Genomic DNA, 25,356 nt, shown 5'->3' on the forward strand with positions numbered 1-25,356 from the left:
AGTTCTGATTGAATCTGACCGTTTAATTTTCAAAGTATTTTATTGAAGTAGTGGGCAAAAAAAGGCAAACTGTGAATGCAATCAATAAAAATCATATAAAAAAGTTGAAAAACAGATATGTTCGCATAAAAGAAATACCAGTTCAATTCATTCCATGGCTGTGATCATACCTAGCATGTCAGTGATATGGCAGTAAAATGACGACATCAGTACTAGGGAATACTAAGAAATAACTTGCCGATACTGTGAAATACAGTGGTATCTCTACATATGAAGTTAATTCGTTCCAGGACCTTGTTTGTAAGTCCACATGGTTGCATGTCTAGCAGGATTCCCCTGTAAGAAAACATTATAATTCCATTAATTCGTCCCACAGCCCGAAAACCTACACTAAATCCTGAATAAATACTGCTATTACTGTTGCAAATAGCAATTACAAAGAGCAGAACAAATTAGGGCTGTCAAAATTATTGCGTTAACAGGCGGTAATTAATTTTATAAATTAATCACGTTAAAATATTTGAGGCAATTAACGCACATGCCCCGCTCAAACAGATTAAAATGACAGCACAGTGCCATGTCCACTTGTCACTTGTGTTTTTTGTCTCCCTCTGCTGGCGCTTTGGTGCGACTGATTTTATGGGTTTAAGCACCATGAGCATTGAGTAATTATTGACATCAACAATGGTACTAGTTTATTTTCTGATTGAAAATTTTACAAATTTTATTAAAACGAAAACATTAAGAGGGGTTTTAATATAAAATTTCTATAACTTGTTCTAACATTTATCTTTTAAGAACTACAAGTCTTTCTATCCATGGATCGCTTTAACAGAATATTAATGTTAATGCCATCTTGTTGATTTATAGTAAACAAATACAGTACTTATGTACATTATGTTGAATGTATATATCCGTCTGGTGTCTTATCTTTCCATTCCAACAATAATTTACAGAAAAATACTGTATGGCATATTTTATAGATGGTTTGAATTGCGATTAATTACGATTAATTAATTTATAAGCTGTGATTAACTCTAATAAAAAAATTTAATCGTTTGACAGCCCTAGAACAAATACATTATGAATAAAAAGCGGAATAATAATATAATAATAATAATAATAATAATACCTGTAATAATGTAACAAATCAGGTTCTAATGTGGCAATTGTATTTTGTGGGGTGTACCTGAATGCACCGCGGGGCTGACGACAGAGTGAGAGAATGCAGTTGAGATATTACTTTCACTTTTTACGTCCTGTTGTTGCTGCCAGTTGGCGTGTTGTTTTGCACAAGTTTTGAAATAAATGTTTAAAAACCTGACAAAGCTGCCCCACCCTACGCTCGTATCTTTTCATTGGTAAGCTTCATCTTTTCTCCTTTTTCACCACCTGCTTTACATTCTTGGAACCCATGATGATTTCCCTCACAAGAAAATCTGCCGTCTGTCCGTTTTGCGGGAAAACAATGAATTTGCGACTGTCATAAATCGTCGTATTTCGAGCATTTCGTCGGATGTAGAAACCAATGGCGAGTCAAATTTAAGGTCGGATGTCGAAAAACTCGTGTGTTGAAGTGATTGTATGTCGAGGTACCACTGTACTATACTGTATGTACTTTTTGAGATCGAGTTTCCAGCCACCGGCTGCCCTATCAAAGATGGCCACCGTAAAAAATGGAGCACTTGTCGCTCCTGCCAAAATGACGATAAACATCCAAATATGTGCTTGTCCAATCATCTTTCTGCTTTGAATTTCAATGAGTTTATCACTCGTAGACATCTAATCCATTTGAAGTGGAAAGCTGACAATGAACGAATGTGCTAACGCCGTCAATGGCAAACAATGAGTTAAGTAGTTTCTGACCAAGCAATTAATTTACAGTCAAGTGAGTATGGAGTAATTTAGTACTAAAAGAAAAAAAAACGATGTTTAAAAAAAAAACAAAAAAAAACTTGGTATCGATACAGTTTTGGCACCAATACCATACATTTCATCGGTACATCGGTATTGTAAGCCAAGAAATCGGTGCAACACTCCTAACTCAAAACACTCATATAGCAAATAATATTCGGTTAATATGAATATAAATGCGATAACTCCACTGTGTCTTAACAACACACCACTCATAATTTTTGTCACTTTGTTTTGTTATCTAGTTCAATTTCAATTGGGTCATCATTATCCTCTTCAACAGTGTTTTCGCTTTCTTCTGGGTTCTCCGTAAAGTCGTTCATCTTCTCCACTGAAGGTACGGATTCTATTAAAGCAAGGAGCAGAATTTAATTTACAATTTTGCCCATATTTAGTCTCTCCCTGAGCCTGCTACCTTTTCTTATTCCAGTAACGCTCGTTTTCATCTTTTCCTTTGGTGTGTTGGCACCAAACACCACGTTACCTTCAGCGTCGGTCCAGTAAGAAGTCACGCCCAGATCGGGCGTTCCTTCTACCACGTCAAGCTAAAAGCACAACCCAAAATTAGGTAAATAGAAAGCAAAAAAATGTGTTAAAAAATTAGAGAAAAAATTATTTCCTCTACTTACCTTGGACCTTGGAAAACTTGTACAAATCACATTTTTAAAATTAAACCACTAGACGTCCATTAGAATTGTCAGATTCAGCAGCACTTTTCAAGGGACTTTGATAAACTGACTAGTTGCCATGCGTCTTAATTGCACTGTGAGTCAACCATGTTTTCCAGTAGTCGGATTTCAATAAATACTACACCACGGATGTTCCCTAACTGGGTATTTCGAACTGTCAATAAAGTTCATTTAGAAACGAGTATCAGATTGTCAAAACTCAGAAAGTTAGAAAAAAAAAATCAGCCCCGGATAGCAGTTTCACCAATTGGCATGAAATTTGGTGGATACGTCTATCATAATCTGATGCACAAAAATGTTTCAAGGGCCCATGTTTGTTATTGAATAAGGAGTCAGATATTCTCTCTAGAAGCAGCAGTTTTGGTCTAATTTTTATGAAAACTAGACCTTTTGTAGTTAGGAAATGAATTAGCCTCTGGCACCAGTTTTACTCATCAACACTGAATTTGGTGGACATGTCTATAATAACCAAATGCACGAAAAAGTCTCAAGAACCCAAGCTTGTAACTGAACAGGGAGTCAGATATCCTCTCAAAAAACAGCAGATTTGGGGCGAATTTTATGAAATGGAGTCCTTCTGTGATTAGGAGAAAAAATAGCCCCTTGTACCAGTTTCACTCACTGACACAGAATTTGGTGGACATGTCTATCATCACCAGATGCACGAAAGTCTCAAAAACCCATGCTTGTAACTGAATAGGGAGTCTTATATCCTCTCAAAAAGCAGCAGTTTTGCGGCAAATTTTATGAAATGTAGTCATTATGTAATTAGGAGAAAAAAATAGCCCCTGGCTCCAGTTTTACTAATCGACACAAAATTTGGTGGGCATGTCTATCATAACCAACTGCACGAAAAAGTCTGAATGGCCAATGCTTGTAATAGAACAGGGAGTCAAATATCCTCTCGAAAAGCAGCAGTTTTTGGGCGAATTTTATGAAAAGGAGTCTTTTTGTCGTAAGGAAAAAAATAGCCCCTTTTACCAGTTTCACTCATTGACATAGAATTTGGTGGACATGTCTATCATAACCAGATGCATGAAACAGTCTCAGGAACCCATGCTTGTAATTGAACAGGGAGTCAGATATCCTCTCGAAAAGCAGCAGTTTTGGGGCGAATTTTATGAAATGGAGTCCTTATGTAATTAGGAGAAAAAATAGCCCCTTGCACCAGTTTCACTCATTGACACAAAATTTGGTGGACATGTCTGTCATAACCAAATGCACGAAAAAGTCTGAAGGGTCAATGCTTGTAATTGAACAGGGAGTCAAATAGCCTCTCGAAAAGCAGCAGTTTTGGGCGAATTTTATGAAAAGGAGTCCTTTTGTCGTAAGGACAAAAATAGCCCCTTGTACCAGTTCCACTCATTGGCACAGAATTTGGTGGACATGTCTATCATAACCAAATCCACGAAAAAGTCTCAAGAACCCATGCTTGTAGCTGAACAGGGAGTCAGGTATCCTCTTGAAAAGCAGCAGTTTTGGGGCAAATTTTATGAAAATGAGTCCTTCTGTATTTCGGGAAAAAATTTTGCCTCTTGCACCAGTTTCGCTCATTGACACTAAATTTGGTGGGCATGTCTTATCATAACCAGATACACAAAAATGTTTCAAGGACTCACAACCTAAATTGAAGAGGAAGTCTTCCAGCTCCATTTGGTGTCACGCTCATTCTCGGACTTCGTATCACCCCTTGGGGAACTAAGTAGTACTACAAAATGCTACTTTTTATTGTGACATCACAAATGAGTAAACAGCTAACCAAATATTTGGATTAGGGCTGCATAACAGTGGTGTTCATGCGGTTGGTGTGCTAATTGAATGGTCCTAATCTATAGGAATCAATGGTGGGAGTGAAGGGTGTGGATGGTGAAAAGGTGGAGGGTTCACGAAAAAGTGAGGCAACTCACATATGAAGTAGAGGGGGAAGTACATGCTTGTTTTTTATTGTCAGTAGTTGTGAAACAACAAACAGGAAGTACAGAAAACACTAACTGGGAGAGAATAAAGGTGGCAGCCATCGCTATGGTGATCTTCACATTGGACAGGTACATGGTGGAATTTGGTGATCGTAACATTTAAAGTGGAACAAAACAATCTGGTGACAAGGAACATGGGATCATGTTTTATCGCATTTTGCTACAAATATTGTCAGACTTTTGCTCATTTTTGCTTTGTTAAAATGGTGAGATTTACTTAAACTCTGGTGAATATAATCTGATTTTTTTTTTTTTTCATTGTAGGCGTTAATAAATGTATATTGACAAAATAAATACATATTTGTAAAGCCCTCATTGTGGCCTTTCATATGACATATGAGTTGATGGGGTTTATTTTAGACAAAATTTGACGTCATCATGAGCAAACATTAACCCTAGGCAATCTTCTAGAAGTCAAAGTCAATCACTAGCAAAAAGTATCTTGGAGCCAATCACATTAAAAAGATGTATGTATATATTTGTGTTTTGAGATGCTGCATAAGGAAAGAAAAATGGAGAAAAGTTCTGACCTTTTTGACAAAAAGGAGTAAAACATGTCCAAACAGTTGCTATCGTGAGCAGTGTGGCATCGTGACAACACGAAATAAATAAAACATAACAATTAGTCCAAGTTGGTTTTACAAACAGAAAGTGCGAGACATTCACTAAATTCAAACATTTGAAACCAGTGATGCTAAACCTTTGTTAACGAATCTGGTTTCTGACACCACGTTTTTTTCAGCACCAATTTCAACACAAAAACCTCGACACGAACCCACATTTGGCAGGAGAATCTGGGGTGGCGACCGCTCATTTTTTGCGGCCGGTCACATCATCTGGGATGAAGACACTTACGGTGAATTCGGCACTCTCGGTGCCATGCTTGTTCTTCACCAGGATGCTGTATTTGCCCGTGTCGGCCGTGCTGACCGCCGTGATGGTGAAGCTGGCGAACTTGGCCGACTCCACGCGTAGGATGCAGTGCTCGTCCGACGTCAGCTCTTTGTCGTTCTTCAGCCACGTGACCTGAGGCAGCGGATCGCCTGAGATGTTGCAGGTGAGGTTGAGCGCCTGGTGGGAGGTCACGACACGTGTGAGTACAATGCAAAGAAATTCGGTATCAAGTGGTAGCATCGGTCACCTTGCCCTCCTGGATGGTGACCACGTCAGGAAGACCTCCTGCCACTCGAGCGCGATCTAAACAACAGTAAGGAACTCAATCGGTGGATAAACATTCAATTTTACAGTGATGAATAAATGCTATTTATGAATGAGCAAAAAAGAGACTGCTGAGTGGATTGACAAATGAGTTAATAAATATGAATGAACGAATGGAAGTATTAATGATGGTTGAATGAATGAATGAACGAATGAATGATACTTAAATAGATGAATGAGAAGATAGCTGAGTAAATGAATGAATGCTGGATAACTAGAAGGATGAAGAGATCAGTGCAAATTGGTTAATGAATGAAGAAACAAGAAATGAATGCATGAATATTAGTATAATGCATTATCCGATAAGTGATGGAAGAATGATATGTGTAAAATGAATGAGCTGAAAGATGAGAGGATTAATGAATAGGGGAAAGTATTGATTGATTCCATACCTGTCAAGTTGTACGGTTTCGGCATAATTTGTACAAATGAGCTCGGATTTTTAAATGTGTACTCCGTACGTTCAAAATCTGTACGTTTTTCGTGCATTACATTTTTTTTTTTCTCCGTTTGGATTTAGTCACCGTTTTGGCAACGAGACAATGTGCGTTACGATTGGTTACTACGTTGGTTGAATGACGCGAGAAAAGTCAGAGGAATGAGAGAAGAGTGTTGTGACGCTGTACCAAACGCGATGCTAGGCTAGGTGGCTCCAATATTTCTTGACTGTAGCCAACAGCCTACAATCTACGCCTAGATATCAAATGCTTATAGAACTACATGCAGAATGACAGACGGCGGAGTTAATAAACAGCCGCCATTTTGAAGCAGTAGACTTCTCAGAAAGGCTCTGTTGTAGTGAACCTTCCTAGCGAACTTAAGTAACTTTTTATCTAAAATCGGCAATCGGCAAAATCTTGACTTGATTCTATCTTTAAATGATGAAGCAGTTTTAAAACTTTAACATGTCGAAAGCAGACAGAAGGGAACTAATGCAAAAACGGTAGCAATTTTGACAACTTTAACAGTTGATTCACAACATTAAACGATTTCCAAACATAGCAAAGATTACTATGTTTTTTTTTTTTGTTTTTGTTTTTTTAATGAAAAAAAAACAAAACATGAAAGGTAAAACGAGTTACTTTGCCAAGTAACTAATTAATCTTATCTTAGGTAACTGTGTTACTAACTCAATTACTTTTTGGGAGAAGTCATTTGTAACGAATTAATTACTTTTTAAAAGTAAGATTAACACACTGGTCATAAAGATGAAGTCTGAAGAATGAAAAGTGACGAAAGCGGAGACTTCATTCTGCCAATTTGTTGCGAAACACAATTTGCCTGCAACTATTGCTGATCACTTCTCAGAATTAGGAAAATAAATTTTCCCTGACTCAAAGATTGCATGGGTAAGTTTATTTTATCAACTGACCTTTTTAATTTATAACTGGACACACTAACGAACTACCTTCAAGTCAAACTGAATTGCGAGCTGAAGTGCCATGAAGTACAGCCATCAAGACATGATAGAAATTGTATAAAGTGCTACATACAATGATAACAAAAGTCATTGTTAAATTTTAGTAATCATGATGTAGCTGAAGATATTGATTGTTCTTTCATTGCACCAGGTTGTAAGTTACAATATTACCAATAAATTCATATTATTTTAAAAATTGAGTTTTATTTTTGTTTCATATTGCACGCTATATAGAACGTTGTAAGATTAGTCACCAATTTGTAAGGGCATACGTCACTATTGTAAGACTGCCAACGGCCTCAGGTTGACAGGTAAGTGATACATGAATGGATGAATGATGTAGAAATTAATGAACTAGTAAAATATAAACGGATGCATGACGAGTGAATGAATGGATGAACTATTTAGTGAAAGATTAAAGATTAGTGGGTGAAAAGAGGTGAGTAGCTGAATTCACAAGTGACTGACTTTTTTCTGCAACAGCAGCTGCCCTGAAGACAAGATCAAAAACACACCCATCAAATAAGAAACATGCTATTTTTCACAGTTTGAACCAAAACACTCCGAACAACTCACTTCAGTCTCTTGAATTCTGCCAAAGCATCCTCATACGCTGCAAAAGAGGAAGCAGACATCAATGAGATGAGGAACAACACAACTCGTAAGTCTCAAAAAACTAAAACAACCTTGACCCGACAGCTCAATGGTCCTTTTCAATCCGCCCCTGGTGTCGTTGATGTTGAACTCAATGGCGTACTTGCCCATGTCCTTCTCGGTGGGCTCGCTAATCTGCAGCCACAACTGGTCGCCCACCACGCCGCTCTTCAAACGGTCCGAGAAAGCGATGGCAGAGTCCCTGTGTTGCAATTTTTTAAGGGCATAAGCGGATTTTAAGGGGTGGGCCAAGGGGGCCAGGCCCCCCTGGTGGCCGAAAAGTGTCATTGCATGTAATTGACTTTCCTATATATATATATATATATATATATATATATATATATATATATATATATATATATATATATATATATTAGGTCTGTCAAAATTATCGCGTTAACGCGTGGTAATTAATTTTTTTAATTAATCACGTTAAAATATTTGAAGCAATTAACGCACATGTACCGCTCAGACAGTATAATGTCTTTTGGTAAGTTTTACTGCAAGGCTTTTTGTGCTGTCTAACAGCGAACTCTTGTGGTCGCTTTGCGACATGGTTTATTGTTTTCTTGCCAGTTCAATATGGCTGCACGACGTCTCGGGCTGACGCTTACGTTGTAATGTTGTGCTTATATGATCCTTGGACAAGATTTGTCCGTAAGTATGGTTGTTGTAAAGAATGTACATATTATGTTAGTAAGCGAAATGTTATATTTTTTGTATGAGACGCTTTTTGTTTATGTTTAGTGAACCTGTATAGCGTGCTAAGCTAACGTTGTTGCTAATGCAATGCTTGTCTACTTTTTTTTGTAGTTTTACGACGGTCTAAAGAGGACAATGGTTTGAGGCCATTTTAATAATAAATCAGATGAAAAAGGAAGAAGTCTGATTATTAAGGCGTCGTTCACTAGCTGTCTAGCTTTGGAAAAAGTGGACGCTTCGGAGTGAGGACAGCATAGACAGATTTAAATGACAGTAGAGTGAAATGCCCACTACAGTCCATATGTACCGTATGTTGAATGTATATATCCATCTTGTGTCTTATCTTTCCATTCCAACAATTTATTTTACAGAATATATATATATAATTTACAGAAAAATATGGCATATTTTATAGATGGTTTGAATTGCGATTAATTGCGATTAATTACGATTAATTAATTTTTAAGCTGTAATTAACTCGATTAAAATTTTTAATCGTTTGACAGCCCTAATATAAATATATATATATAATATATATATAATATATATATATATATATATATATATATAGATATAGATATAGATATAGATCAAGTTGTAAAGCAATAAAACTGCAACAAAAATGAATTAAATGAACAAAAAATATATATTTTTATAATGGGTCAAAAAAAAATTTTTTTAACAGATCATGTGACTAGCACCTTAGACAGTCCTTTGCTTTGTATATAATTTTTAAAAAATGAAGGGAGGGCAATTTTATTTTGCAAATGATTTTGTTTCTTTAAAAATGGTTTTGATTGAAGCAACTTTTATTGGGATTGAATGATTTAGTCACAAATGTCCTATCCATAATATGGCCCAAACACAAAAAGGTTTGCTTCAATCAAAGAAAACTTTTTCAATGAAGAATTTAGCTTTTTTATGATTGAAGTGATTTTTCTTTTTGAAAATATTTCTTTGAAGCAACTTTGACAAAAATGTCCTATAGCCAAAATGTGGCCCAAACACAAATCAACTTTACTTCAATCAAAAAAGTTCAGTCAAAAAAAAATAGAAAAATAGCTTTCACGTGCAATTTTTTCAAATTTATTTTTGCATTCAAACACATTTTTTTTTTGTTGAATTGAAGCGACTTTTTTTTGTTGAAAATATATATTTTGGATAGAAGCAACTTTTTTAAAAAAAATTTATTGAAGCAACTTTTTTTTAAATTGAATAATAAAGACACAAATCTACCTCCATATGGCTCCGCCCAGGGGGATACAATCTTTGACTGGGGTAACTACATTGGCACGACACCGGCAGGCGTACCATATTCAATGGATGACGATCTTAGCGAAAAGTATTGCCTAAGCAGCGTGATTTAGAATTCCCCTCAAGGATGATGGGAAACAAAAAAACGCTCATTTGCATCTTATTATTATAAATATTCTTCTCAGTTAATTTTATTAATGACACTGCGTTTTGGTCTCATCAACATGTTGTGCCCCCCCTGCCCCAAAAGTCAAACTCCGCCTATGTTTAAGGGTGGATCTAGTAACTCATGGGCCGCAATTGACTGTGTCTTGATCAGTGTTGATCAGTGTTGTTAATAACGGCGTTACAATATAACGGCGTTACTTTTCTCATTTTGGCAACGCCGTTACCGTTACTGAGGACGGAAAGGCATGCGTTACTATGCGTTATTATATTGGTTGAAAAGTCTTAGGGAGACGGACTCACCGAGACGACAGAGCAGAGCAGGAGTGGGGAGGAGGCAAGAAAGTTGTGACGCCGAGCAAACGCGATGCTAGGTAGCTCCAATAATACCTGTTGTAGCCGATAGCATACAAACTACACCCGCATGTTATGTAGATATGGTAGACATGGTAGATATCACATATATATAGATATAACTAGATGCGAAATGACAGACAAGTCACTAGATGCGTTAGTAAACAGCCGCCATCTTAAAGCAGTAGACTTCTTAGGACGGCTCTTTTGTAGAGAACCTTCCTAGCGGACCTAAGTAACTTTTTATCTAAAATACTTCTAAATCGGCAAAATCTTGACTTGAATCTATCTTTAAATGATGAAACAGTTTTAAAACCTTCACATGTCGAAAGTAGAGAGATGGGAACTAATACAATAATGGAAGCAATTTTAACAACTTTTAACGGTTGATTCAGGGTAAAGGGTAAATTAGGGTAAAGAATTGGGCTCGGGCCAATTGTACCAAAAACCTTTTAAAACTTCACATAGTGTGGCCAATGTTTTTGTTTTTTTTTTGAGGGGAAAAAAAAAGTAATTATCACCAATTACTTTGCCAAGTAACTAATTACTCTTACATTCAGGTAATTGAGTTACTAACTCAATTACTTTTTGGGAGAAGTAATTTGTAACTATAATTAATTACTTTTTTACAGTAAGATTAACAACACTGGTCTTGATGTCTAGGTTAACCCACTTGTAATGCCATGTGACCGGTAGAAGGTCGTTGTAGTAGCTGACGAAGGTGTAGATGCGAATTCCTTGATCTGTGCTAGTGATCTTCAGCGGTGTGGATGAATTAGCTAGAAAAACCAGAAAATCGTTAGCATAGTTCATTTGAGTAACCAGAGCTAATCTACATCTCACCGATGTAGTTGAAGACTTCATTCATCAGGTCTTTGAAACCTGGAAGAAGTAAAATCCAGTGTCAATTTACTTGGATGAAATCTGACTAAATTGTCAAAAAATGGTTTTCGTACATTGGTCAGTTAGATCTAACGTGGATGTATCTTTTCCTCGATCATCCTTCAGGACCATCTCGTACACGCCGGCGTCCTTCTTGGAAATCTGTCAGAAAATGGGCAATGCATATGGGGTATAACGGCAAAGATAAAAAGAAACCCTTAAAAAAATGGGTGCAAATAGACAAAGCGCTTGACAAACAAGCAAGCAAACATGGATTCACGAAGACCGAATATGAAAAAAAAAATGTCATAAGAAGCAAGCAAGCACTCTGAAAAAAAGCAAGTGATCCAAACTTTAAGCATCCTGCTGATTTGGTCGCTTGCAGAGACGGCAGGCGGGTCGGGCTGCAATGGGAAAACAGTGTTATTGCAGCTTTATTAGTGGCGAGGGTTGGGGCGAGTGAGCAGGCGGCATCAGGTGAAAAGGAGAAAGAGCGATAGAGTCATAAATACATACTTAATATCAATATTTTTTCATTTTAATCTTCGCCTGACCTGAGCGATTTCTAGTTTGAGGACACCCTCTGCAAAGCCCAGATTTTCATCCGCCTTGATCTCCCGTCCATCCTTGTACCACAGTGCAGAGGTTTCCTTCTTCATGTTTCCAACCTTCGATGGCATAATATTTCAAATTTAACAAAATCTTAATTCAAATTAATGCAGCATACACGAGTGTCACCTTGCATTTTAGGACCACGCAACATTCTGGAGTCACCTCGTAGCTCAGATACTCAATAAAGTGAGGACCTGGAACAAATTGGTGTTGAAAATGGAAAAATATGATGGATATTTTTATGTAAGGAGAACAAATAAACCTTGTTTTCTGAACCATTCTTTCCTCTGGAACTCGGATTCTTTCTGAAGCTCCTTGAACACTGAAAAATGAACAAGTGATGAATGATTTCTCTCTTCGACTCAAGCAGTACACAAAATTGGATCCCTACCGTCGCCTATGAGAACCAAGCTGGACTGATTGGTGGCTTTTCCATCTTGCATCTGGAAGGTGAAGGTGCCTTCATCCTCAGGCATCAGAGACTCCATAATCATCTCAACCACTCCGGTGTTCTTATCAAAGTTCATCTTGTATTTCTGAGCACAAAAAACAATAAGCATCAATAAACCAGATAGATACTCACCATCTGGAGTCAACAGACCTCGCCCTGAGACACCACGTTGTCGTTGAACACGTAGTCCACGTTGGCGTTAGCTGAAATTTTTTCAGCCTGCAGCCAGAAGCGAACTCTGCCCTTTTCTAGCATCTCCACGGCTAAATCGGACTTGAGAGGAATCTCTAACAAGGACGAAATACAAAGGTGAGTGAATCCACAATCATGGATCAGACCGCAAGCAGTACTGTAAAGGTACTCACTGGGGAACTTGTGATCATGGCTGATCTCCAGGAGCCTCTTCAACTCTGGCAGAAGAAACATTTTAGTTCACGTTGAATCCAAGGTAACAGTCGAATACCTATCCTATAGTACCTTCGGGTGAGATGTCATAACTTGATGAGGTACCATCAGTGTGGGTAACCAGACAGGAATAAATCCCGATGTCTTCCTCTCCAGGTGAGTTGAAAGTGATTTTGGACCTGAACAGAAGAATCATCACTAGTGAGTTACCACTGTTTGGAGAGCCCATTACTAAACATCTCACTTGTTCCCTTTGGTCTCCATGGTCAAGCGTGACGAATCATCCATGTCCTCGTAGTTCTTAGACCACACAAATTTCGAGTCGGGAGTCATGTTGGCGCATTCGAAGTTGAGAGAGATGACGCCGTCGTCATCTACGTCCACTACGATCTCTTTGGTGCCTGTGAATGAATGCGAGATAATCGTCAACATCAAGTCGCGATTGATAGGTTGATTTCATACCTGGCTTGGTCACTGCTTGGACCGGCTCGGAGATGTCCGAGGTTTTCCCCACTCCAGCCTGATTCTGAGCTCGCACTCGGAACACGTATGACTCATTTTCCTTCAGATTCTTCACCTTCAGAACCAAGGATAAGAACAATTTAATTAGGATCTTTCTTTGTGGAGAGATGGTTTGAAAATTTTTCTTCTGACAGAGACCTTGAAGAAGGTGTTCTGCGTAGGCTTGGTGTTAAGTCCTCTCCAGGCTTCCTCTGGGGCTTCGGCCTCCTTAACGTCCACGTAGAAGCCATTGACAGGGTCCCGGCCCTGATACACCGGAGTCTTCCACAGTAACACCATGGAGTCGGATCGCACCTCTCGCAGTTGGAGATCGTGAGGAGGTCCTGGAGTAAAGAGGAGTCAGATATTTTTGTCCTCTGATTGCATTATTCTGGTTGAATGCAAATCATAACACCTGGAACAGCAATGGTCCACTCCTCGCACAGAAACGTATCACTAGGAAGCGACGGGATTCCAACTCCTGCCATGTTGGCTGCCCGAACCTGGAATTGGTACTTGTTGTTCTCCTTCAGGTCAGTTACCTGTTCGCACAAATTGATAAGGCAGACTTGTTTACCACTAAATCAGCAAAGAAACTGTTTCTGGACTCACCCTGTAGGCGCGCTCAGCAACAGCCCTGATGTTAGCCTCGTGCCACTTTCCCGGCACGCCGTCGACGACTTCACGGTAATCCACAAAGTAGCCGGTGATATCGGCGCCTCCGATGAAGGTCGGCTGCTTCCATGCTAGCACCATGGAGTCGCGAACGCATTCCAAGACACTGATGCCGAATGGGGGCGTAGGAGATGCTGAGGCAAAACACGCATGCAGAAATGAGCTTAAACGGACAAAGAAAGGAATGTCAATTGGTCAATTAGTCTTTAAAGATGTTTTTCTAGACTGATGCTTTCTGTCGTGCAAAGACAGAATTTAACAACACCCCACTTCTAAGAAAGGGGGGGGGGGGGTTCAGTAATGTTAGCTGATGCCAGATTTCACCGAAATGCAGTATTTTGAAGGTGGTTACTTGTGTGCGATAATCTGACATCCATGTTGTTGTGGTGGTGGTAGTGGTAGGGAGGTGGGTGGGTGCCTAGGGTCTTCCGGGCAACGGGGTACTCTGCCACCCCGTGTGTAAAGGCTGTGTCAAGGCGGCTCAACATCTAAGCGTGGCTGTTTGGGAGTTAAGAGTCCATCTGGTGGGGTTTCAGTGACTTACCTGTCAGGAGAAAGCCACACGGGTACACCGCCTTCTGTATATTTGCTGTAGTGTTAATAAGATGTAAATTAAGTACATTTTATTTTATGTGTACTTTACTCAGTTATTTAATCTTTTAAGATGACTTCACTTTTGCTCCCAAGATTTGAAAACTGGGGAGGTGTTGGTAAGGGTTGGTTTAAGAATTTCCCATCCTCATTCGATTCTCACCTTCAACATGTGCGTCCGGCCTGTCCGCCTCCCGATTAGCAGAAGCATCTACTGACAAATCACATGCCTGCGTGGCCCCGGGGGCCCCCTGGGCTGTCTTTTCAGCTGGCCCATTGGGGTGGGGTGAGCCTAAGTTTGCTGCTACGTCAGTAAATACTTCACAAAGCAAGGCTGGCGGAGGCTCGGAGGGCAGCTCTTTTACCGCAATCGGGCCCATGCTACAACTGTCAGACCCTTGGGGGTCAGAATTAGCCACCGCCGCCCCAGAACCCTTTGCAGGGGGCTCTGGGTCAGCCTGAGCTTTGCTATTTGTGTCAGCGGGGAACTGGACAGTGTCATGCGTGCCCATCCAGCGTGGCCTGTGCGCGGTTAGTTGGCCTTGGTTACCCCCTGTTCCCGTCTCCAGCAACACACCGTGAGGGATGCCGCCCCCTACAGGAGTTAGCAGAGAGAATCAAGAAAGGCTGCTTGTAAACACAGGCACAAAATACAGTTGCAATTAAATGCTAAAAAAGCAAAATGATAAATATCGGAGCCTAAAGTAAGTCTTCATCTGACTGAGAGGGACAATGAAGACAAGATGGCCAGCAAGTGACATCCATGTAAGGACATGATGAAAACATGCAGACAAATGCACTACAATAATCCCCCACGTGTTCTTGGTTTACTATTGACAAATTCACCTATCTTTATTGGGAAATTACAGTACAAAATGCCAATGTATTTCCCATTGAAAAAGAGGGAGAATTTTATTAATTAGTTTCGCCCACAAGAAATAGATGGGTATTATTGCAATAACTGTGCTCCAGAAAGGGTAAATAAGCATGCAAAGTTGCAGTTAAAGGAACAAAATGCGTTAGGTTTAGAGCTATAGAGGTCTTACAGGGAATATATAACAGTATAATGAAAATTTTTATACTGCTGATCTCTGTAAACCTCTGATTTAGATACAAATCATGCCAGTAAACATTTGCACAAGGCGTGGTTAGTTGCCTGGTTTGGATGGGGGTCCGTGCGCTGGTACCTTGAACACTGAGAGGTTGTTTTCTGACACATCTCGTGTCCGAGAGAGTTTTGGGGGAAGGGAAAGGGAAGGATGCTGGTTGTGTGATTCTTGGGCTGGTTTGTAACCACCGCTGAGTTGGATCGCACTGACCCAAATTAGAGGAAGTCTACAAGTCCTGACCCACCTCAGGCTGTGCAGGGAGCTGGTGGTTGGTTTGGGTGGATGTGGTGCAGAGCAGACAATAAAAAGTGACAGGGCAACAAAGTGCAACCACGGTGGAGTGGAACAGTGTGGGAGAGCGAGATGACGCAGAAGAACACAGGTGAACAGATGCCATATCTTGTACGGTATGCAGTATAAACAGCTATTCTGTCACTTTAAAAATATGTGACTGGATGTTTTCCTCACCAATTGCAGCTTTAACCTCTACAGGCTCCGATTCCTGAGAGAACTGACTTAGTCCTGCGGCGTTCACAGCCCGCACTCTGAACACGTACTTCTCTCCAGTCATCAGACCGTGACAGATAAACCTGAAAAGATATCCAATGCTGTTAGATTTGAAGCTACTAAAGTATAATCTAGGCGACCAGTGTATGCCTCTGGTATCTTATGGTTTATTCAAATCACAAACCATTCATGTTAGAATGTCACAAAAGTCAATCAATCAATTACCTGGTCACGTTGACAGGTTTGTTGTTGCACGGCTCCCAGACATTGCTGCCAAAAATGCTCGCCTCGATATAATAGCCAACCAACTCTTTGGCATCACGTGACGCTTCCCAGGATACCACCACCGATGTATCTGTGTTCCTTGTTGGGACAACTTTGCTCGGAGCAGATGGAGTGTCTAGAGATTCAAATATTTTCCGGCATCTCAGGTGAGACCGTGGTTGGTTGGAAATACGTGCAATGGGGGTGTAGTCTGACCGAGCTTGTCGCCAACTGTGGTAGCCTCAGTGGGATCAGATGGCTCACCGACACCAGCGGCGTTGCAGCATCGGACACGGAAGCAGTAGGAATTTCCTTCAGCCAGGTCAAACAGTGCGAAACGAGGCGATTTAACAGGGATCTCTGTATTCACTCTCTGCCAGCTGTCTGTACCCGAAACACACTGAGAGGGCAGGGAAGGCGTCAATAACATTATTTTTTTTTCGGATTCAAACAGCAGTCTTCATCCCAGGACGCCCTCTAGGAACAACCCTACCTGACCCAACATTTCCTTTGACATTTTTTAGCTTCCTACCATCAAGCTTTACCTTTGCTTGCAGGAAACTTGAACGTTAAGACTTGAGAATTATTTTATGACTTGAACATATGTGGCTTAATCCCACGATTGGCATACAGAGAGAGTTTAAAGTCATTGGTATTTTATTTGGGCGTCAGCATGTGGAATTGTACCATATCACCTGTCTTCTTTCGCGGGATACACTTTCACCATGCTGAGATGTGACGCTATTCAAGCAATGGAAACAGCTCTACATCTCACTCAGGCTTCTCTCGGTTGTCAGACAAGCCAGATCAGGGTTTACCATTCCAAAGCATATCAAAGCAAGCAGAGCTCAACTGAACCACTTGATGGTAATATAGCTTTTGTTTACATTAGTTGTTAACTAGTTTGTTTACCTTCTCCACATAGTACATGACACCTTCCAGGCCTTTCTCGCAAGGTGGTTTCCAGCTTAGGACCAAGTAGTTCTTAGTTGCTTCTGTCACTTGCAGTTCACGAGGTCTACCAGGAACGATACCCTCTGTCAATAGATTTGTGAGTGGTAAAGTCAAAAACTAACCTGAATGAAAATATTTTTTTCAGATGTTGATGATCTACATACCTGCAGGTTCCTCCTCTGTGACGATGATCTGACCAGTCCAAGGAGCAGAGGTACCTTACAACAATGCAGAGGATACTATCTAGTAATTGCTGGTTGTTGAATATTCAAAATTTCTTACCTCTCATGCGGGCGCGGTCAGCCGGGTCCATGGCAGCCACTGGTTCGGACACTCTGGAAGGACGGCTCATGCCACACTTGTTGACGGCACGTACTCGGAAGGTATAAGAGCGACCTTCGACCAATCCGGTGACAGGGAATCGGGCAAACTTGACAGGAGTGTCGTTGCATTGGATCCAGTGGGTTGTCCCCACCTCACACCTGTACGTTTTGCATTTAAAAATGCACATTCAGACTCTACTTTACTTCAACTCAACTATACGTATAACTAACCTGTCCACAAAGTAACCCAAGATGGAGTTGCCACCGTCCACCGCTGGCTGCTTCCAGGAGACAATGATGTAGTCCTTGTTGGCGTCGAGACAGCATACATCCAAGGGGGCCCCCGGTGCTCCTTCCACCTCAGCATCAGCATCTTGGATAGAAGAGAACGGTCAGTTACCTCGCTAGCTTTTGTTGGATTGCCAAGCAAAAGAAACTGAGCTGCCCTTTGTTCCTCTTGATCTGATATTCCAATAATTTTATTTCATCGAAACGCCTTCCATATCTGAACCCACTTAGAATAGTGTGACTGAAGAAGAGCGTGACAGTGGCTGATGAGTGTTACGGCATTCCCACCATGTGCCATCTGGATGGAAAGATCAGGCAGGGGCCCACCTGATAAGCTTCACCAGCCTCTTTTTCCATGGTTGTGTCGCTACTAGATATATTTAAAAACCAGCAGCTCATGCTGAAATGCTTCAAGTGTTGAACATGCCACTGGTCATATTGTTTAGACTTCAGTTGGTGAGCTGAAAATTCGCCTGCTGTGGGTCAAAGCCACATATGCCAGATATGCCGATCGATTGGGTCCGATCACGTCATTTTCAAAGTATCGGAATCGGCAAAAAATATTGGGCATGCCTTTTTTAAATATATATATATATTTTTTAATCAAATCGTTTTCTGATTGCAATATTTAATGCAATTAACGCATGCACTGCACGACCCACTCACGCATTGTCACGTTCAATCTATAATGGCGCCGTTTTACCCATACAGTATATAGAGCAAAAAGGCAGCGTAAAATGAGTAAAGTGAATTTTGGCTGGCTTTGGAGCCTTTTTTTAAATGGCTAAAGCCTTACAATCCCTCTCCCACCAATTAGAATAATCGTGGGAAGCAATGTGGAGAAGAACGGTAGTAGTTGATCTTTTTCTTAACACCCTATGTTATTTCCCAACGCAGAGAAGATATATCAATTGGTACCACGACGCACAGTCATGGTTGCACTTCCCATCATGCATTTGGGCAGAAGTTAAATGGCTACAGTATCATTTACTGAAAGCTCAACAAATACACTAGATGGCAGTATTTAGTCACAATATACAAAGTCACATTTAATCTTTAAGAATTACAAGTCTTTCTATCCGTGGATCCCTCTCACAGAAAGAATGTTAATAATGTAAATGCCATCTTGAGGATTTATTGTCATAATAAACAAATACAGTACTTATGTACTGTATGTTGAATGTATATATTCGTCCGAGTTTTATTCATTTTTTCTTAATGCATTGCCAAAATGTATATGATCGGGAAAAATTATCGGGAATGATTGGAATTGAATCGGGAGCAAAAAAAAAAAGCAATCGGATCGGGAAATATCGGGATCAAACTAAAATGATCAGGAGCAAAAAAACATGATCGGAACAACCCTAATCTTTATGTTTGTTTACCTCTCACAAAGACATAGGCGGAGTAGGTTTTGTATCCCGACTTGGTGCTAACGCGCAGGGTGTAGAGCCCTTCGTCCTCTTTGTTTAGGTGCGTGAGAGTCAACGTAGCACGGTCTCCGCTCCAGTGCATGTGGTTCCACTTGGACGGGGACAGGAGAATGCCTGCATTAGAGGGATGTTACCAATGAAATTCAAGTTAACAAAAAAAAAAAAAAAAAAAAGGCAGGCCAAAGTTTACCTACCATCTCTGAACCACTGCACGTCAGGCTGGTAGCGGTGCAAGGTCGGGTAGATGATGACCGTGCACCCCAAGCTCATGGTCTCGCCCTCCCTGCCGAAGGACACGCCAAAATTGTCGACGATGTGGGTCTGGAAGGTGATGCCGTATTCGGACACCGGGCCATCTAGGGGACAACCAGTTAAAAAAAAACATTTGTGAAACGGGAGCTGAAAGCTACCTGGAAGTTACAGTGCATCACAAAAGTGAGTACACCCCTCGCATTTCTGCAGATATTTAAGTATATCTTTTCATGGGACAACACTGACAAAATGACACTTTGACACAATGATAAGTAGTCCGTGTGCAGCATATATAATGGAGTTAATTTATTTTCCCCTCAAAATATAGCCATTAATATCCAAACCCCTGGCAACAAAAGTGAGTACACCTCTTAGAAACTATGTACATCCATAAATGTCCAAATTGAGTACTGCTTGTCATTTTCCCTCCAAAATGTCATGTGACTCATTACAGGAGCGCTGCCAGCATTGCTGCAGAGATTGAAGAGGTGGTGGTGGTGGGGTGTCAGCCTGTTAGTGCTCAGACCATACGCTGCACCCGACATCAAATTGGTGTGCATGGCTGTCACCCCAGGAGGAAGCCTCTTCTGAAGACAGTACACAAGAAAGCCCGTCCGTCTCATCAGACCATAGGACATAGTTCCAGTAATCCATGTGCTTTGTTGACATGTCTTCAGCAAACTGTTTGCGGGCTTTCTTGTGTACCGTCTTCAGAAAAGGCTTCCGCCCGGGGTGACAGCCATGCACACCAATTTGATGAAGAGTGCGGCGTATGGTCTGAGCACTAACAGGCTGACCTCCCACCTCTTCAATCTCTGCAGGAATGCTAACAGCACTCCTCTAATGAGTCACATGACATTTTGGAGGGAAAATAACAAGCAGTACTCAATTTGGACATTTAGGGATGTTCGTTGTTTCTACGGGGTGTACTCACTTTTGTTGCCAGGGGTTTTAAATATTAATGGCTATATTTTGAGGTATTTTGAGGGGAAAATAAATTAACTCTATTATATAAGCTGCACACGGACTAAATTGTCATTTTGTCAGTGTTGTCCCATGAAAAGATATACTTAAAATATTTGCAGAATTGTGAGGGGTGTACTCACTTTTGTGATACACTGTAAACTAGATGTGGTTGTGCAGCAAACTGGTGAGGCACCACAAACCAAGGGTTGAAGATTGAATATCTTATTTTAAGGAACCACCAAATGTTAATTAACCTGAAAGCCAAACTACAAATGGACGTTGCTTCAATCTAGAGATTCTAGAAGATTCTAGTGGAACTACTCTTTGGTTAAAACAAACCCAATGGTGACCATGCACACAGTAGTTGTGGCTAAGTGTTGTTAGCCACGCCGGAATCATGAGACCCAGTTACCTTTTACACCGCTCCCTGCAGCAGCAGCAAGGAAATAACGAAATCAATTAAATAACCAAAATAAAAGTAGGCTGAGGGCAAGTATACCAAGTAAAATGACCAGAGTTTGTAGCGGTAGCATTATTCTGACTTACTGTAAACAAATGTATGCTTGCAATGAAGAGGTAGCATTCAAATGAGTTTACACAGCGCTATAGTGAAAAATTCTTTTTTTTTTTTTTTACTTCTGGCTGATACATAAATGAAAATCAAACAGACATAATAAGTTAATACATACGTCTTGGCGCAGGCAGGAACTCGTCAACTTCGCCTTTAAACCCTACATGATGACAGCAGTTACTAAGTTTATTTTGCATTTGGAACATGACCTTGTGTTTTGCCATATGTCGAGGGCCGCATACCACACAAAAGGCCCCTAATCACAATGGCATCCCAACATTGTGATGTTTATATACAGTAAGTGTGTGTGTTTTAGAGCAACTCACTTTTTACAACAACTGAGGCATAGGCAGACACCTCCCCCTTGACATTCATGGCTGAGACACGATACTGGGCTGTGTCCTCAAAATCGCACCTACAGAGAACATCAGGTGATCAGCGTTTGTAATGCACACATTCAGTGACTCCCTTAGACCTGCCTATTTCCCCGTATCACTATGTAAATAATAACGACTATGTTAGCCATGATTTATTAGGTGCTCTTGAACTCACAGTCAGGAAAACTGTTGCTAGAAATAGACACAGTCAGTGATGTCATGTACACTTGACTACGATAGCACCACTCTATTGGACTTGAAGTAGCTTTAACCAATTCTCTGTTCATGGTTTTGGGCTTCATTCAGTTCAGTCAACGCCTACCTGTTGATCTCCAGTGAATGCACACTGTATTTGCTCTCAATTTTGTACTTCCCGACGTTGGCAAGGGGGTCGATGGCCACATTATTTTTGTACCTTGGGGGGAAGAAGGAAAAAGCATATTTAAATTCAAGTGGATTGGAATAAATGCGGAAAACTCAAATGTGGAATGTTTTGTTGACTTCCTACCAGACAACCCGGGGGTCTGGCCAGCCATTGATGGTACAGTGCAGCCTAACGCATTGCTTCTCCCAAACGGTGTGCGAGCGAGGCTTAATGACAAACTCCGGGGCGTGCATCAGGCCATCTTCGTTCATGCGCTTGAAGTGCTCCTCGTGCTCGTGGATCTAGAAAACAGACAATCTTACCAAAAACTGACTGTTGCATGTAAGAACTTCTGGCATGTATTTCAGTTCTTGAATACAGAACACAGACCATAAGGGAAAACATCCAGTACCTAACTGTAACTTTTTTAGACCCATAACATCCTATTAATAGCCTGGATGCGTCTTGGCTAACATGACACAAAAGCACCCACAGGATAAACATGAAGCTTCCTTGGAACACCTGAAGAATTTGTCACTCTCCAACATGTCTGGCCGTGACAAACAAGTACAGTGGAGTCACGTTACCAAGCTTAATGAATGGTCGCATCACGGAGAGATATTAATGTCTCCCATGTGGGTGGGCTAAATCACTTGGAGTTTTGAGGTTTACTGTAAGAACTCTGCCTTCCTGTTTGGAGTGTTCTAAAGATACCTATACATACAAGTACACCCAACTCAAAATATGCTAATTAATTGAAGACTCTAAATTGGTCCATGGTTGTGAAAGTGAGAGTGAAAGCATGTTGGTCAGGTGGCTTGGGATTGACTGACAACCAGTTCATGGTGTACTCTATAAGCACGTACCGTTTTATTGAAGGAGATCCGCGTGGCCGACTCGCGCATGGTTTCCTTCCTAGAGATCTGCTCCGACCGTTCCATCTCCAGGCCGCTGGTGAACGTATCGCGGCTTTCCATGTAGGCAGCTGTATTTCGCAGTTTCGACTTTTCTGAATATCCCGCCGCAAACTCTTGACTTGATGAGAGACAATAACTGTGGTGAGCACATACTGCGCGACATCCTCTTAAGAGTGGAGATGATACCTGTTCCTGAAGATGGGCACCACGTAGCCAATGATTTGGTTGTCTCTGTCCACGGCCAGATAGGAGGGCTTGGTTCTCTTGGGCAGTGGGTCCAATGTGGATTGTGAGGACCAATCGAGGCTGAGGGAAAAGAGATGCGCTTTAAAGATGTGATTGGCATGATTTCTGACTCCTCAAGATACAAGCTATAGTGTTCATTCTTAGTTCATCAACATCTTTTGAAGGTCTGTCTTGTCTCGAACTCGACTCTCGAAACACTCAGTCTTGGTTTTATTTAGGTGATGGCCTTAACTCCCAAAAGACCTCATCTTGACTTGGTATCAGTGATTTCTCCCTTCGGGCAAGTCTTGACCCGCTCATGGTTTTGATTTCAAGCACAACATAAGTAGTTACATTCATGTACAATGGATTCCTGGTCTAATGCTGACCCATGGTCAATTGCTGTTAAATAAAGTATGTGCAATGTGCCTTGTCGGATCTCGTGACTGTAATGAGCCAATCAAAGTCAATATATCGGGTAACTGACTAAACCCAGAGACTTTTTCTTACGATAACAATAGTATAAACTCAGTCCTTAACTATCGGTTTCATCAACTGGCCACAGCAATTTACAGTATCAGCATGACGTAGCTTCAACTTGTTGTACCACTAACCCCCCTTTCCTTACACCGCGTCCTGGTGGGGTGCCCAGGCACAGGATCAGGTGGCGCTAACAAAACCTAAGCCCATTTGATCTGTTCGCACGCTCCGAGCAAGTGTATTTAAAGATGTCCGACGCACTCCCACGGATTGGATTGCCATTTAGGCTGTCCGAGCCATCCTTCAAGGGACCGAGACAGTGGGGTTCAACATGCTAACGCGTGTGCTAACGTGTGCAGTCTCTTCCATAATCAGCTAATCAGTTCAGCGCACGAGTAGAATGACTATGTCTGATGGTAATATTTTTCCCAAAATGGTTGACATTTCTGCATGCTAGGAGGAGAACTACATGCTACAAGTTGTAACATAAGGTGAAGATTTTGGTGCCAATAGGGTGTGACACATCTATTATAGTTGATACTAGTAATGTTACTAGTGCAGGTAGTCATGGCAGTACCGGTGTGCTTACTAAAGAGGTTAGTTGTGTTTATTGGTTAGCATGGATGCAAATGAGTTTTAATTATGCACGCATGATGTCTACAGGTAGAGATGCTCAGGTGTGGGTTGGATGGAAGGAAATGAGAAGATCCCAAGTGAGGATGGAGCTCCATGGCGTTAAGAGTGGTGACCATGGGGTGCAACCTTCTGCAGCTTACCCCCTGGTTCTGGTGGTCCCGCTGGTCCCAGCGGAGTACCCGCTGCCCGACTGATACCGGTAGTCCCGGTTCAAGCTGCGTTGGTGCTTGCGGTAGAACGGTACCGACCCGGACATGCTTGCCACCTGCAGGTTTGTTCGATAAGCCTTCTGCTGGGTTAGCGTTCCAGAGCTTTTCAGAACATGTTCGTCCACGCCGAACATGTATTGTTAATTAGCAAGTCCAATCATTGTCAGGCATTTTGTCTCATGCTGCACATTTCTAATGAGAAACTCACCTTTTGGGACGCTTGCCACTTACCCCCTCACTGCGGGTTGCTTGCTTAATTTAAAGGGAAAATTCCACAATTAAGCAGGGTAGTAAGCACTAAAGGCGGACAGGACTGCGGTGCACATAAGCAAAATAATACAAGGCCCCCCCGGTCAGAATGTCCCAGTGGCAGCCGCGGCCTTTTAAGGCCAGGGTGGTGATAAATATAGCCCAGGCGGGCGGGCGGAACATGGGGGTTGCATGTCGCCGTCCAATAAGCAATTGATGGGTGATAAGCAGGTAAACAATAGTGTATGCTTGAAAGCTCATCATCAATCATTACATGATTTACCTTGACTGACACAAGTTTTAGCATTTAAGCTCTTTTGAGTATAAATATAAGACACCTGACTGGAATAATAGTCAAACTGCACAATAGGAAAAAAGAATCAAGACTTTTTTTGTGTGTTTTAATGTGATTAGATTCACATTTAAATTAAATTACATTCAATTCACATTGTTCAAAATTCCTGTTTCAATTGATTAAATTCAATTTAACTTTTACTGTATATTCACATTAAAGTAAGTGTACTAATTAAATGCAATTTACATTTAAATTGGCGTGACATTCACATGTACTATTTCTTACATTTACATTAAATGGACATTTACCTTATTGACATTTAAATATTTTAACATTTAGTGAATATCCATGAAATAAGAATTCAGGGAATACAAAATCATAACAAAACGATGATGAATGTAAAATACTCTACATGTTTAATATTATTTTCCAGCTTTTTATATTGTCAATTGTTGTGTGCAGCTGTTATAAACA

At 40.9% G+C, this 25,356-nt stretch overlaps 1 protein-coding gene across 8 annotated transcripts; it reads right to left on the minus strand.

Moving 5' to 3' along the window:
• Nucleotides 1–56: 56 nt before the first annotated feature.
• On the minus strand, nucleotides 57–24,682 carry myom1b (myomesin 1b). 8 transcript variants are annotated; one of them, XM_057825004.1, is made up of 41 exons: nucleotides 24,547–24,682; nucleotides 24,270–24,394; nucleotides 22,975–23,094; nucleotides 22,738–22,906; nucleotides 22,016–22,173; nucleotides 21,830–21,922; nucleotides 21,457–21,545; nucleotides 21,249–21,290; nucleotides 20,972–20,986; nucleotides 19,536–19,697; nucleotides 19,294–19,455; nucleotides 17,852–17,993; nucleotides 17,580–17,779; nucleotides 17,462–17,515; nucleotides 17,256–17,380; nucleotides 16,560–16,743; nucleotides 16,305–16,479; nucleotides 16,041–16,162; nucleotides 15,041–15,058; nucleotides 13,810–14,006; nucleotides 13,613–13,739; nucleotides 13,357–13,541; nucleotides 13,159–13,273; nucleotides 12,941–13,097; nucleotides 12,769–12,875; nucleotides 12,657–12,701; nucleotides 12,442–12,578; nucleotides 12,232–12,376; nucleotides 12,103–12,162; nucleotides 11,967–12,034; nucleotides 11,783–11,896; nucleotides 11,303–11,390; nucleotides 11,190–11,228; nucleotides 11,020–11,125; nucleotides 7,904–8,073; nucleotides 7,794–7,830; nucleotides 7,686–7,708; nucleotides 5,721–5,776; nucleotides 5,435–5,650; nucleotides 2,330–2,459; nucleotides 57–2,260 (listed from the first exon to the last, which is right to left on the minus strand). In XM_057825004.1, the coding sequence occupies exons 2-41, from the start codon at nucleotides 24,383–24,385 to the stop codon at nucleotides 2,139–2,141; spliced, it is 4,590 nt and encodes a 1,529-aa protein (XP_057680987.1). In that variant the 5' UTR covers nucleotides 24,386–24,394; nucleotides 24,547–24,682; the 3' UTR covers nucleotides 57–2,138. The 8 variants fall into 8 exon arrangements, with proteins under 8 accessions (XP_057680987.1, XP_057680986.1, XP_057680990.1 ...); XM_057825003.1 differs by having other exon boundaries at nucleotides 24,270–24,440; XM_057825007.1 differs by having other exon boundaries at nucleotides 24,270–24,418; nucleotides 24,547–24,666.
• Nucleotides 24,683–25,356: the final 674 nt, after the last annotated feature.

Source organism: Corythoichthys intestinalis, chromosome 20, assembly GCF_030265065.1.
Source record: "Corythoichthys intestinalis isolate RoL2023-P3 chromosome 20, ASM3026506v1, whole genome shotgun sequence".
NCBI classification, from domain to species: Eukaryota; Metazoa; Chordata; class Actinopteri; order Syngnathiformes; family Syngnathidae; genus Corythoichthys; species Corythoichthys intestinalis.

Excerpts from the sequence above, each read along its gene's own strand:
- myom1b (XM_057825004.1), bottom strand. The coding sequence starts at position 24,385 with ATGTCCGGGTCGGTACCGTTCTACCGCAAGCACCAACGCAGCTTGAAC. Across the intron at positions 16,163-16,304 it reads AAACCTGTCAACGTGACCAG|GTTTATCTGTCACGGTCTGA; the intron begins GTAATTGATTGA and ends ATATCTTTTCAG. Across the intron at positions 11,897-11,966 it reads GCGTGGTCCTAAAATGCAAG|GTTGGAAACATGAAGAAGGA; the intron begins GTGACACTCGTG and ends ATGCCATCGAAG.